Source organism: Sander lucioperca, chromosome 16 (genome assembly GCF_008315115.2).
Source record: "Sander lucioperca isolate FBNREF2018 chromosome 16, SLUC_FBN_1.2, whole genome shotgun sequence".
Taxonomy (NCBI): domain Eukaryota; kingdom Metazoa; phylum Chordata; class Actinopteri; order Perciformes; family Percidae; genus Sander; species Sander lucioperca.
This window is the reverse complement of record NC_050188.1, coordinates 19,967,667-19,983,444: the sequence shown is the minus strand read 5'-3', so window position 1 is coordinate 19,983,444 and position 15,778 is coordinate 19,967,667. Positions and strand designations below refer to the sequence as shown.

Here is a 15,778-nt window from a genome sequence, read left to right as displayed (position 1 = left end):
GCTGAGATGAGGCTGAGGCATTCTTAAATTATAAAATGGTGAAAGGAAGAATAGGCAGATGGACTTATGAGCATCACTTTAATATTCTTTTCTGCATGTGCAGGCTCAGAGGGACATCATCTTTGAGCTGCGGAGAATTGCCTTTGACGTGGAGTGTGAGCCCAACAACAGTGGCAGCATTGAGAAACGCAAATCCATGTACACCCGGGACTACAAGAAGCTCGGCTTCATTGTGAGTTTGGCATGTGTTTCAAATGGTCTCATAAATTCACTCATTTGCTGATGACATACTCTGGCTACTATATACACACACACACACACACACACACACAACTCAAAACTGAGATCATAAAGTAAAACACGAGGCCGGTCTGTCCACATGGGATGCCTCTTAATTGGATATGAAAATCTGCAGATTAAAGCATGTGTGTATGTGTAGGCATGCCCAGATAAATTGTTTTTGTACAGTGGTGGAACAAGTATTCAGATCCTTTACATAGCTTAAGTAAAAGTACTAATACAGCAATTTAAAAAAACTACTGGTATAAATGTTATCAGCGGTAAAGTTTTATCAGCAAAATATACTTATATAGTAAAAGTACTAGTTCTGCAGAAAAAAATGCCCATTTGACTAATATTTTCTTATGCATGACTTTGTGTTGTACACAGTGGTCTAACTATAGCATAACATAACACTACTGGAGACTTGTCTCCAGTAGTGTGGAGTGGCTTAGTCTGCTTTCCATGCTAGACAGCTTACACACACACACACACACACACACACACACACACACACACTAGATATACTTTATCACTGCTGAGATCATTTGTTTGCCTCCTAAAGCCTTCAGGTGGTTCTTTTAAGTAGGGATTGTTGCACATGCTGGAATATTTTTCACTTGTCCATATGAGGGTATTTTTTAAAGTTATGCATGTCCTCGTGTGTCTGTTTCTGTTTTAAGCCTATAAGTTTGCTTCCTGTCAGGCAGAATTACAAAACTGATGAGGCAGATCTCAGTGTCCTCCATTCCTCTTTCATCCTCCACTCTCCTTCCTCCTCTTCCTGTCGCTTTTCTCTTCAACATCACGTCTCACCTTTTACACTCAACATGAGCTTCAGAGGGATGTATTTGCATCTGTATCTGTGGATTTAATCATTAGATGACTGAATTCTCTGCAATATCTGAGGGGAATTAAGAATGATGGACTGTGACAGCGCAAGCAGCATCTAACTGCATATTTCATACAATATTCAGATGTTATGGGAGTTGGTAGTGAAGAGGCTTGTTACTGCAAAGTTTTGGGTTTGTTTCTTCACATTTTGGGTATTGGTGGTTTTAGGCCAAACACAACATTGTGAATGCTTGAATTTCTTTCTGAACATTTTGCAAAGCATAATGTAAGTTTTTGTTTCACTGCTGTTCCTTCCAGCCAGCCATCAATTTCAATTCATTTCACTACATTTTGACTTGAAATGTGCTTTAAGATAGCATCACTATCCAGGGAAACCTATGAATAGCAAAATGTCCGTTTTTTTTGGATAATTCAATTAGGTTAGTTTTAGTGCCTAAGACACCGGACGATTATCTGAACCTTCTAAAGAGCATTTCATTTTTTTTTTTAGTTTAACTGACAACCTAAAAAATCACTAAATACAGATTGACATGGTTTTCTGGACAGAGCCGATATATAATCCATGAGTTATTTCATTGTTTTTCAAAAAACTGACTGTTGCCTTCCGTGGATTAAACCTAAAAGAATAAAGGTTAAAAAAAAAAAAAAAGATTTGATGTATGTGTTAAAGTACATGTCTCCCCCTCCTCCTCCTATGTCTCTCAGAACCATGTGAATCCAGCTGTGGATTTCACCCAGATTCCTCCGGGCATGCTGGCTCTGGATAACATGTTGTATTTTGCCAGACACCACCAGGACGCCTACATCAGGGTGAGCATGCACATACACCTTTTTTTTTGCAGTTCTACCCCATGTAGACACAAACAGTGTGATAGTGTGATATTTCACCTCGTCACCTCAGCTTCCTACCAAACCTTCTTCCCTCCAGCTCATTCACTTGTTTGTAGTTTCTGGCTCGTTCCCAAATTGTCTTTCAGCTAAAACTGCATTTCATGAAGTTGCTCAGCCCAGACGATAGAAATGATTAAATTCCTTTCAGTGTCAGTCCCCGAGCAACGGTCTAATTACTTCATTTTTACATGACCGGCAACATAATATTATGCTCCTGGGTTATAGACTCATATGATGTAGTATAACTATAGGGACTGTCTGTAATGGGATGGCGTTCACTAGTTTGGTGATTAGTGTGTTTGCTAATTCAGGTTAGTTTGAACCATTTTATGGCAGCTATCTAGCACTCTATTGTAATTATAATTTTGTGTTTTTTGATCATGGTACTAGGGCTGAAACGATTCCTCGAATAATTCGATTACAAAAAATCCTCGAAGCAAAATTCTTTGCCTTGAAGCTTCATTAAATCAATGTCATTAAGGTTGTACGGCTCACAGTGTTTCCGCACGGAGGATTATTACTAGCGCACAACAGGTTGACGCTTCTGTGGACACAAGACCGACGGCCCAGATTACAAATGAAGGAAGACGAAAATAATGAGGGTCTAAGAGAAGAGACAAGCGAGAGAAAACGACAGAAAGTTTGGGATCATTTTAAGCTGCAAACATGCTGCTACATCATCTCAGTAGAAAACATCCAGTCTACTCATCCATTCCACGGAGCGAACCTGACACAAGTAGCTAACTAACGTCTGCTGCTCTTGTCCACCGCGCTGTTTTACACAACTAGCCTACAGCATGCTACTCTGCAAATAGCGATGTTTTACCAACAAGCTAAAACAAAAGCTGTCGGTTTGTAGTCTAACTGTTTATTAGTTTGCTACTAATCTTTGGAAACTTAGCTGCTGCCGGAGCTCCTCCCCCCAGCATGGCCACTTAATATGCACGTGAATGACGTCATCATGCCGTTGATGTCTGCATTCTTTATTCTTTCTCCTCACTGTGTATTAGGCTTCTGAAAATGTGTCCCCCAGAACAGTGTAGTTGAATAGCCCTGCTGTAAGGTTTGTACCGTCACATTTACCCTCTGGTTAGTGAACAGCTCTTTTGCATATCCAGTGCAAAGAGCCAGAGGCAAGAAGGGGAAGGGAAAATTAACAAGGATCTTTTTTTGGCAATAAAAAATGTTGCTTTTTCTAAAAAAGGAAACAGGTTTACTTTTTTTTAGTAAACAGCAATAATAAATATTTACTATTGCTGTTTACTAAGTATTTCTTACTAAGTATTTCTTATCCGATTACTCGATTAATCGATGGAATAATCGGTAGAATACTCGATTACTAAAATAATCGATAGCTGCAGCCCTACATGGTACACATGCAGCAGTTTAATCACCACACCTGCAAATCTGTGTGTGCGCGCACGCGCTTTGTCATAATGATAGTGTGTGACTATCATAGTCTCTGAACTTGAATGCGAGAAAAGAGATGTCTTAGTAGTGCTGACTCAGCCCTTACCAGAGTGAGGAAACACAGCCTCCAATTTCCCAAATTAAACTGTCACCAACTAAAATGATTGGGACCTTGATGGCCTTATTTATGGCGCACTGCCACCATCCACATAATTAGAGTGAATATTTTTTCTGTTGAGATTTCATTTATGTTTTTTGGCTTCCAAGCAGATAGTTTAGAGGGTCACATGAGGTCAAATATTGACTCATAGTTTCAACCATAATGGAAATGTTTATGGGAAAATATCCTTCAGTGTGCCAAGCCCACCACTATAAATGAATGCAAATATATTTTACATATACTTCTAACCACAAAGCACTCTTGAGAGTGCATACCTCTGCCAAGGCCTCAAAATACTCTAAATTTGTTATTTTAATATAAAATGATTTGACATCTTAAAGGCACTACCTGTAGGATTTGAACATTTCTGTCTTTGGCAACTCCAAGTTGTAGTGTCAAAACAGGTACCACCGCAGACACCAATGTATGCCTCTACCAAGAATGAATGGGATGAAAGCAGCAAGATGCAATATCACATGAAGATTCATTACATAGAGGCTTTAATCTAGCCTAGAAACCTAGACGCACCCATCTAGATGCAAATTTATTTTGCAGCCAGGGAGGTGTAGGCACTCTCCGTTGGCTTGCGAGCTGGAAAAACCAAACTCTGGTCAGGCCAATCACATCGTGTATAGAGTCGGTAGGCGGGCTTATGGCTGCTGCTGCAGGGAACAGCGGTCTTCTGGAAGACATGGAGTTCAGCTTTTTTTTGAGAAAAGGAACAAAGAACGGCACTGAAAACATTCTTAAAAAAGGAAGATGTGTTCGGAGTTTTGCTGACTGGATACAGCAAAAGTTTAATCTATCAACTAGCTTCGCTACCTTCTTCGTTGCTCTGCCTGGTTGTAACGCTATCCTAAAATAGCTTTAATCTGCATCTGGATACAGATCGACGTGCTACTTTTAATATTACCTAAATTCCAGGAATAGTAGGAGTTCGCTCATAATCACTGAGTCACAACAATATAATGTATAATGTTGCAGTTGACCCACATACTGTATTAGGCGAAGTGGCATCACATTTTTAGGAGTTTTTTAATTCACAGGCACATCTGTTGTTGTATTCAGAGAGTAAATACAACAAAACACGTCATCAAATATTTATCCATGTTTTGACCCCTGAAGAGATACAGTCCTGATATATCGTATATCATCGTTGTATGGCTGATATGATTGTCTGTGTTTCTAGATCGTCCTGGAGAACAGCAGTCGAGAAGACAAGCACGAGTGTCCGTTTGGCCGCAGCAGCATCGAGCTGACCAAGATGCTCTGTGAGATTCTCAAAGTGGGCGAGCTTCGTAAGTCTACATCAGCAACACACATTTTCCACTCTCTGTGTACTGTTGCTGGTAGTTCGTCTTCATCGCACTACTTCTTTCGCTCACAATATCTTTAGAATTAGCACACACACAGTTTGAGAAATAGCTCACGGACTGCTTTACCCACAGACATGCATATACTTATGTGCACAAAAATATAAACCTCCATACACACATACTCATGAATACACACATTCCATCCCCGTGAGCATGAAAGCTGCCATTATGTTCAGTAATTGTGCTGCCAGGAGTTCATTATTTAGTGATGCACCTCGCCCCCATTGAGCCCCTTTCAGCCTAATATACTGCCTCTGGGAGGCACACTGCACAGAGAAAGAGATGCTGTGCCCACGTCCACTCCAAATTGATGTGCCCTTTTCATTTGTCTTTACTTGTTTAAATGGGCGAATTGGTCTCCATTCCACTCCAGACTGACCCCTGCTGCTCCCTGTAGGGAGGGAGACGGAATTCTTAGCTCAATTTAAACTGATATGCCCTTTTCATCTGCTCATGTCTTTTTGTTCATGGAGGATTTAGACTTGGCTGCATTTCAGGGTTCTTCACTCTGGTCTGCAAATTGCAGCAAGGGACATTAGACTTATAGTGTCCACTTCTGTATCTGTTCCCTTAGAAATGCTTAGATAAATGTCATGCAAATGTCTCTCATCTGTCCTTAACATTGCTGATAAAAGTGCCAGGCTATGTTTCAATACAAGATAAGAAGGGACAGTAATACTTTTTTTTTTTTAAACATTTCTAAGCATATTGTAACTTTCCTGTCCTTAATATGCTCTTATCTCCACTAGACTCTGCTTTAATGCAAAACGTCTCCATTCTTCGTCTTCAGTGATGGTGGCTTTCTCCCTAACTCTGTGTGTTTCTGTGCATCTACTTGTGCAGGCATGTTTATTTTCCATGCAGTGTGTCTCGGGGCTTTATTTTTATTCATTGTCTCATTAGTTTTTATCCAAGTGGCTCCACTGCACATGCCCTTTTGATCTTCTCTCTTAGCGGACCAAAATTGCTTCCCTTAAGTCTCTCTTAGAAATATCACTTTGACCTCATTCATATCAAAATGCAGATTTAGCAACCAAACTTGTTCCAAAATGGGGAAACATCTGTATCTCTAAGATTTTTCTAAGCATGTAGTTGAAGGCTTATGCAATAGAGTTAAATCCCCAGGATGAATGCCAGGCCATCATTATGAATGAGACTTTGTTTTTGAGAGACTTGCTTGTTCAAATAAATAGAGCAGGGCCGAGTGCAGGATTTCACATAACTTACTCCAAAGATAAGAACAGAATATGGAACCGACCTACAAATTCTGCCCCAACATATTGTAATTGCCCTGGTGTGCGTGCGTGCGTGCGTGCGTGCGTGCGTGCGAAATGGGGTGGACATATAAGACTTATGATGATCTATAACCTGCAGAGGATGACTTATCTGTTTGAGATACTGTCTGCTGCTATAATAACAGCACATACACCCGGTTTAAGACAAAACAGGAATCCCATATACACATGTAGGTCATCTACGGGCACACAATTAAAACATTATAAGCAAAGGGAATAAAACAAATCCCTTGCAGGAAATCACTAGGGACAGGAGAGGAAATACAACATTTTGATATATTCATATGCACTGCGTCCCAAATCGTAATGTTTCCATCCATCTTTGTCACAATCTTCCAGTAAATATTTGCACACACTTGCACTCACAGAGCATTATATGCATCTCATCCTTATGGGAGGAAGCCAGTGTGTCCCAAAGTTGTCATAAGCTACACTGCATCTTCTCTTGTAGAGAGAGCTAAGTGCATTTTCACAAGCACCCCATTAGCCCTGTGTATATTAACATGCACTAATGAATGTATGAGTAGGATAAATGTAACATGGGCCAGGCAGGTGTTGTAAATGCTTGGTGAGTAACAGGTGGTCATTAGAAAAACTGTTAAGTGTGTGTGTGTGTAATGTAGGGGCATGAGTGTGCGTTTTCCCAGAGGAAAGCAGGGAGAGAAATGAGCCTCAGCTCTATACTGACTGTCATCATTCGGTTGACCTTTCAACAGGGAAACAATGAAATACCTGACACTAACGAGGATGTTGGAGCGTGTGTCTGTGTATCTGGATCATTATCATCACATGTGATAGTGTGGTATTTGAGTCAGAATAATATTAGAAACCTTGGTGCATTTTTTCATCAATCAAAAGCACAGGTGTTGCCAATTAACAATATTTTACATGTCCGAGTATGTTATGTAATGTTAGCATGCTAGCATGCTGTCAGTGTAGCTGCACCCTTTATATGTTTAAAAGTGTAGACCAGCTCCTGGTGAAAACTTCATTAAAGCAATCACAAGCATTCTGTACTGTATTTCTCTTCTCTTTTTCTTAAATACCCCCCTTTTTTTCTCCAAATCCCTTTTGTGAATAAAAGCAGAAGAAAAGAGACAGCAGATTAATGGTAACGGTGTTGATGTCTTAACCTGTCTTAGTGGCTCATTTGCTATCTGTTTGTGTAAAATGCCAGTATGGCTCTGGCAGAGGCCAGACACACTCTAATGTTTTCTCACAGGGATGAAAGACAGAGGGATTCTGGATTTGCCGGTGGTTGAGGAAGTTGCCTTTCTTCCTTGCTGGCCTCTTCAAGCTCTCTCTCACTCTCTCTCTCTTTTCAGTTTAATTGTTCTCACTCTTCATGCTCTTTCTTTTAGGCTCCGTCTTTTTCTTCCTTCTTCTCTGTGGGTCTAAAGAACATGTGTCCCTCTCAGACTTGTAATCCTCACTTATCCTTTCATGTTCTGGTTTTGTCTTTTTCTATCCCATGAATTTGACCCAAACAAAATGACACCAATACGCAAGCAGGTCGCATCTTACTATTTTTTTCAAATGAATAACGGAGAAGCCACTCAAGAATCTGGCCTGACTTTGTCTCATTGCTCTTTTAGGCCAAAGGATTTCACTTTTACATATCCTTGTTCTGAGATGTTTTGACATTTTCCCTTTTGGTTGTTGAGATATTTAATTTCTATGCAGATGTGGTCTGGATAAAGTAGGTAAAGGAGCTTGTTTGGTTAAATCAGCTGTCAATGCTGCTGGATTCTACATAATTCATAACACCATCCAGGTGTCACTCTCTCTCTTCTCCCATTAATTCATACCCTTTCTGTTTCTCTCTCTCACTTTTGCATTTGTTGGTGCCCTGCCTCAGATCCTAAAAGATTAATTGTCCCACCATGTTTCTGCTGCAACGGGCTTAATGGAATCTGCGTCGGTGAGGTGCCAAGCCGCAACTTTTCAGACTCCTGTTTAAGCAGGCCCATGTAATATTTATGAAGTTATTTAGAAAGGGTCAGGCATCGTGTGTAATGGCCTTGCTTGGTGATTCACAATGTGGCATCTCATTGCTGAAACGGAAAGCTGGGTGGTGAACCGTGGCAGATCTGAGCATGGACGCACGCATGCTAACAGATACACATGTGAAACTCAGAGACCAGACCAGTGCATCTACAGTACTAGCACACACACACACACACACACACACACACACACACACTTGCACACACGGGTAGATCTGGGCAGGCTGTCACTAAATGTACTCATATTTGTGTGTTCCATCAGAGATAGCCATTAGCCAAGGCCAAAGGGCCATGTTCAGCACCATAGACAGCTCCATTTTACATCTTGGCTCATGATCAAAGTACAGTACACTAATGCAATACATCATGTGAAATATTTGGATTGATTTTCTATTTGAGTGTATTTATTTATATATATTTTTTTTTTACCTCAAGGACAGTACTAAGGTATCTTCCTTTTGTATTGCTTAGTTATGAGCCCTTGCATCCTAATGAACTCAGAATGAAGCACTTTGATAAAAGTGCAGTGCGTGCGTGCATACTGTACCTGGATGGCTAAAGCATGTGTGTATACAGTATGTCCAAACCCAGCAGGTGATTCCGAGTCATCCAAACACATTAACTGGACATGAGGACATTCCTAGGTTGCCTGCTGTGTTGCGTTAAAAACAACACAAATACATTTACACACACACACACACACACACACACACACACACACACACACACATCTGATAAATTGCACAGTGTGAAATTGAAATGCTGGGATGTGTTTGGACTGGTCCATAGTGTATCACTGAGATGCAGTTTTAACATGTGCATACTGACGTGTGCTGTCCCACACTCAGTCATGGTCAAAATAAAATATCATCTTTGGTCATGGAGTCATACATCTGGGTTGAAGAGAAAATGCCAACAGAAAATCTCACATCTCAGATTCTCGGACTGTAATAAGTTTAAAAAATGTACTAAGCAAGCTGAACATGGGGTTTCTGTCTACTTTAACACTGATTACTCAACTTGCAAGTTATTCATTTTTATTATTCGTTGTTTCTCTTTATTTTAAGATAGAAAAAAATGTTTGAGTAGTGAACAACTGCATCTGTTATACATTTTTGGCACATATTGTAGGCAGACTCTTGAAACCGAATGGGAATTGTAGTCGTTAATGCTAACAAAGTAATCATTTTTATGTTTGTTAAGATAAGGTGCTCTAATTATGTAAATCCTCTACGGTCCAGTCACTCTAACATGTGCAATCAAACACATGACTTTCTGCAAACTTGACAAGGTTGTGCATGAGAACTGGGATATAGAAGCAGTTAATTCAGCCAAATTGTGGGGAAAATATGATTGTGCGGATCATAATGACCATACTAGAGGACTGCGGAAAGTGGATTATTCTGCATGATTATTGAGACATTTGGATTTTTTTTTTTTTATACCAATGGAAACTTGCAACTTTGCATAAAAACTAATAAAATAACTCATATCTAAACACATCCACCCTTCAAGTCTATAGGGCGTTAGTGTTTCAAAGTATCACTTTAATAGGATTAATTGCATTTTTGACCCACTGAGAGAGATGTTTTCCCCACATACTGAGAAGTCATTACATTATACAGTAATTAAAGTAATACATGAGCAGTTACTTAGGGCAACATAAGAACAAGAATATGACTTTCTTAGAGTAAATCACATGCTAATTTTCCACATTTGTTTTCAAATCACTGGAACTTCTGAAAGAGTTATGAAATCCCAAGGAAGCACATGCTGAATTATAGTGTATGAAATTTACCTTACATGATATGTTTGTGTCCTGTCTCATTTATCATTTTCATTTGGCTCCCTTTGTAAGCAGTTGCTTCCACTGATGAAGTATCAATGGGATGAGAATTTATTTCCGACATCAAACATTACTATGCTAACATTAGCATGAGCTGAACATTAGCTTGGAAACTGATACATTTTGAAATGACTTGTTAAGTCTCAAGGTTTTAGCTGCTAATCCTTCCCGTAGGTCTCCTTCCATGATTTATGAGTGAAGTGGATGATGGCAGGGGGAGGAAAGGCCAAGCGTAGAATTCCAAGTATCCCTTAAGTCTTGACATGAGGATTTTTGCAGTCGGCAACCACTTTGCACAGTTGTCAGTTGCATCCTTTTGTTAAAGGAGGGGAGCCTTCTTCAGGGTTTTCCACTTCGTAACCTCAGGCATACACCAGCAAAAGGTTTTTAAATTAGAGTGCACAAATAACAACACACTTGACAGATGGGTGCTCGAGAATCTCAAGTTTTAAGTATCCTTAGAGTTTTTCAGACCCTCCTGTCAGCTCTCAGCAATCCCTGGTGGATTGAAGTGGAGCCTATGACTATGCTGCCACTTGTTGCTGTACTCTGAGCTTCTTGGATGTAATTTACCTCAAACTTTCACCAACTTGTCTCGTCACTTGTTAGTTTTTTTTATACACCGTGCTCTCAACTAACTGAAACTGTTTTCCCCAAGAGGCCTATTACTAGCAGACCTTGTCGAAGGTGAAATCAGACTAAACACTAGCCTTTCACTAGATGTACCCAAACACATAAACAATGTAGTTAAGTCTTTGCTGAGGAAGCTGAGATCTTGGAAAAGTAAAAAAAAAGTTGTTTAGGCAAATTCCTTTTTTATAAAGTTTTAGTATATTTTCTGTTATCATTTTTTTTTAAATGTACTTTTCCAACATATAAAGACCTTAATGCAACTCAAGACAACATCTTACAGTAAATCAGAAGAAAAGATACAGAACAGAACAAACTTTGGGCACACAAACCAATAAAAATCAACTTGGCAACAATAAAGGTAAATGTGAATTTCTTCATCAAAATTACAAAGTGAGTCCAAACCTTTCCATTGATAATTATTCCGTTCAGTTACAGATCCAGAAGAGGCAATGTCTGGGATTCATTTTAACTATTTGTAAATTTAAGGATTTCACCTTAAATGAAAGAAAGTGCCTGCTTCATCTTAACCCCCAACAGTTGTATCATCCCTGAGTCAAACATTGGTTAATGATACCTGTGTTTAATTCTCCCACTGCAATTCTAGTTCCAGAAGTATAATTATCAGTTATGCACGTACGTGTGCATATGTGCATGTAAGCTGGAGATTCTTTTGTTTTTGTGATTTAACAATTTTTTTTATTTTTCATTTTTTTTAAAAAATCAAGAAAAGATATCACAGTAACTACGATATTCAAAACCATTCAACAGAATAGTAACACAATAGACAATAAACCATAAACCAAATAAACGTACATATACATTTTTTTTTTTAAATGCCGCCACCCTAGCCATCTCACAAGCCTAGTGCTGGATTGAAGGCACCCCTTCATTCCTCCATCCCCCTAAAATAATCTGTCTGGCTATCATTAAACTAGTCTGGACCCAGCTTCTTATGTGCTTATCCATCCCTTTTAGGATTGACCCATCTCCCAGAACAAATAATCTTGGGCTGAATGAAACCTGGGTCCCTGCAATCCGACATAGGTTATCCTGTATTCTGGTCCAAAATTCCTGGACGTTATCACAAGACCATAGGACATGAAGTAATTGGCCATCCTCTGTCTTAGATTTCCAACAATTTGGTGTCTTTCAGACCAATTCTAAACAATCTGGAGGAAGTCCAATAGAAGCGATGCATAATCTTGAACTGAATAAGGCGCACCCTCACATCATGACAATTCCCTTTTTTGCCATGGCCTCTTGCCACCCGCAACACCAGGCACCGGTCCGATGCTCTTAAGAATCTCGCCCGAATGGTCCGGGGTCTGTCTCCTGCCTGGGGCTGCTGGCCAGTGGTTCTGTGTGCACGCTCAATCTCTCCGTTATTCTCCAGCGACTCACGAATCTGCTCCCCCAAAAAACTTCATCTCCTTCCTTACCCTCAGGGATGCCCAGAAAACAGACATTATTGCGTTGGGATCGATTTTCAAAATCTTGCAATACAGCAATGCACTATACAGAGCTCCTCCTACGCCCAACTTCGCCATTAGGTCACGTGACACCTCTTCTGTTGTTTTTTTTATAATTAAACTATTCTGTTCCTGCATTTGGGCATACTCAGAGTGTAGGCATGACTCCCATCGTCTGATTTGAGATTTTCCTTCAGAAGAATCCGGCATGATTGATGTGCATATCATACTGTAGCTCCTATACCTGATGTATTGATATATGAGAGATTTGAGTTGTGTTAAGTGTTTTTAATAAATGCAACAAGGGAAAGCTCTGACTTGATAGAAAACCCACAGCTTGAAGCAGTCTCACAAGCCTTATTGTATTTGAGAAAACATGAGTCTGTGGAAGCAGATGTACTGCTAAATTTGTTGTGTCTCAGTCCAGAGCGCTGATGGATTCGCTACATGCCTCCCTCTTTCTCTTCTCTCCATCTGCTGTTCTGCTCTCCCTCACTCTCCCTCTGTCCTCTAATGCATCTTGACCATTGTTGGGGACTGCATGCTCAAATGGTTTAGTTACGTAATTAGAGACCACAAAGGAAATAAGCCTTTGACTTTTCCCTGTTTTCGTTCTTATCTAATCAAGGTTCTCCAGATGCTTCTTTTCCTCCCTAAAAAAGATTTTTTTTTGTAAATTAACTCAAAATAGATTGATAGACAAATTCAATACTGTGGGCAAATAGTAGTTTATTTTGTACAACATTATATTATTACGTATTTCAACTTGAACCAGTGACCTCATTCTCCTATCATCATTAAATAATGATTATTATTTTCAGGGTAGAGATACTCCAGTTGGAAGAGCGAGTACAACCCAGCAGCCCTGCTGATGTGACCCAAACATTATAAAACTGATTCATCATTTCACGTTTCACAGATTCCAAACTCAAACACCCTGAGGCATTACATTTTAAGGTGACATATTTGACCCTTTATCTACTCTAACAGGGTTAGCAAGATGTAAATTAGCTTGCAAGCTTATTAGTTTCCCTGTTGAACTCAAATACTAATTATAGTTGTGGTTCTCGCACTGCTAGCCAATTTGATATCTCTATGGCCGAGTGAGCATCTGTGTGAGTCTTCTCTTTGTTCTAAACCAACTGTATTCAAAGATGGTTCCCCATTTACTTCAATAAAGGTTGCCTCAGGTGCAAACGCTTTGTTTTTCAGACTTCTGTGTTCATGAGCCCATAGCACATGCATGTTAGATTGTGTTTTTGATTTCAATGATTGAGCATGGAAAAAAGTATTTCTGTGCTGGAGAGCATCACTCGACCTGCAATTTTAATTATTATGACACAATTTCTGTCATGTTTAAGTATAGGGGGATCTTACCCACACTCAAGTAGGACATACGTTCAAAATGGTAAATAGATTAAAGCTATCTACCTAACTACTACTAACAATTAGAGCAGCACAGTCAGTGAAAATGGCTTTACTATAAGCTTATTTTAAACTGGGATATGTATTACCAGTACAGTATATGTGGTGTTGTTTGCTGTAGCATAAGAAATACACAGTCAGTCTGTGAAGTCATCTAGCTGGCTGTGGTTGCATCTCTGTGTACCTGGCATCCTGCACACACGCAAACAGTGACTGGACCGGAAAGATGGTGCTGACGCTGCTTACTGGACACACACACACACACACACACACACACACACACACTCTCCGCTTGTCACAGTTGGACATCAGAGCATGCTGGTGTTGTAATTAGAGTGAGGATGACACTTTTCGCTGTGTATTCATCATGTGGCATAGCTGCAAGGTGACTCTGGGGGTTGTATTGCTTACTTTGTGCACACTCATGGACACACATACACACAGACAAATACACACTGGACCTTGACAGATGTCAGGGTGGCATTCAGCCCTCACGTCTCTCTCTCTCTCTCTCTCTCTCTCTCTCTCTCTCTCTCTCTCTGTCTCTCTGTCTGTCTCTCTTTCTCTCTCTCTTTTCTTCTCACACATACGCAGAGATACCCACACATACGCAAACAGACACACAGCTGCACACACACACACTTTTACCACACACGCTTAGTCACCTCTCTCTTCTCCAGGACTTATCTGTGTGGTGGCCAGTTGAGTAATTAGTTCTCAGTTGACGTCACAGAGCCCTCACGATGAATGGACTTTGATAAGAGCGTGACAGGTGACAGCTGTCCCACACTCAGTCACGCTAGCATTCATTCACATACACATAAACTGAGTCACTTTAGGGACCTTTTGACCTCAGCCCAACCACACACCTCCCAGGAGATGGATGGATGGAAGTGACTTGAAACTTCTCTCTGCCCACAGAGCTTATGCCGCGTTTACATCACGTTTCAGACTATCATTACAAGCAACCAAGGCAGAAAAGCATCCGTTGTAATTCCAAAAGATATTGTGAATTTCTAACCCTGACGTTATCTCCTACTTGATGAGAAGACAAGAAACGATTTCATAAAATAAGCTATAAGTTTGTTTGTATCTGGTTTCACTTGTCAATAAACCACCTTGACTACAAGTCTCCATCTGAGGAAAATGCGTTAACATTCATTCAGCTTCTTGAATTCCTTCATTTGGTTTTACTTAACGTGAAAGTTCCTTTCTTCCGAACAGGTTTCTTGAGCTTTTTAATTAAATTACTAATTATAAACACTTTCATTGCTCAAAAGAGGCCTGGCAACAGGATATCAGTGTGAGTGGGAAAAAAAGTATCTGTAGTATTTGCACAGGACTAGTGTTACCTGGGGACCTCTAGTAATTTGTAATAATCTGAGATTTGGGGCCATATTAGCTGCGTTGGCAATTGTAAATAAAACTTTTGACAGAGCCTTGAAATCGTATGGGGGGGGGGATAATTCAGTAAATTCAAGTAAAATACAGACTTTGCCTAGCCCATGCGAATGTGCCGCACAAAACACAGTTGTGTTTTCCTCATATAATTTCTAAATCAATTTAGGTTCCCTGGTATATTCAGATTTCACCCTCCTTAAGTGTCCTTAAGCAGAACAAACACAACAAAGGCAAACCGTTGTACCACCAAATCATATCTATTTTGTAGTGACATATGGTCACAAAGTATTGCACCGAAACCGTAAAAAAGTTGTTCTTCTGATCCATATGGGCATATGGTTCGGCATAACCTAAACTGGTCATCACAGTGTCCTGTTACCTACTTTATGGGAGGTACAGGAACTTAACATATGGCTGTGCAGATGGATGAAAAGCATACAGCACAAAGAAAACTCATTACAGCCCATTTTCCATCCATCTCTATGGTCATCTGTGGACCCATATGCTCGGCCAAAACGAGTCATGAATTGTGATTTTTGCTTTGTAGCGTGTCATCCAGCTATAAACAGAGGTGTGTGTGTGTCCCTGGCTGTGTGACTCATCCATCGAGAAGTGTCAGACTCCTCAGGCACTTGATGTGTCCAGTCGCCCACCGCATCTCCATGACCATGTTAGCCTGCCTGTGCAAGAGAAGGCTATTCCTCAGTAGAAGGAAGGGAGGTTGAGAGGTTT

The 15,778-nt window shown here is 40.1% G+C and overlaps 1 protein-coding gene across 5 annotated transcripts in view; it reads left to right on the top strand.

Moving 5' to 3' along the window:
• elmo1 (engulfment and cell motility 1 (ced-12 homolog, C. elegans)) overlaps positions 1-15,778 on the top strand; it is a 104,457-nt gene that overhangs the window by 56,530 nt on the left and 32,149 nt on the right. For all 5 annotated transcript variants that reach the window (XM_035993320.1, XM_035993318.1, XM_035993319.1 and 2 more), the window contains 3 exons: positions 104-232; positions 1,840-1,944; positions 4,785-4,893. In XM_035993320.1, coding sequence (XP_035849213.1) covers positions 104-232; positions 1,840-1,944; positions 4,785-4,893 — 343 coding nt within the window. The remainder of the gene's footprint in view (positions 1-103; positions 233-1,839; positions 1,945-4,784; positions 4,894-15,778) is intronic.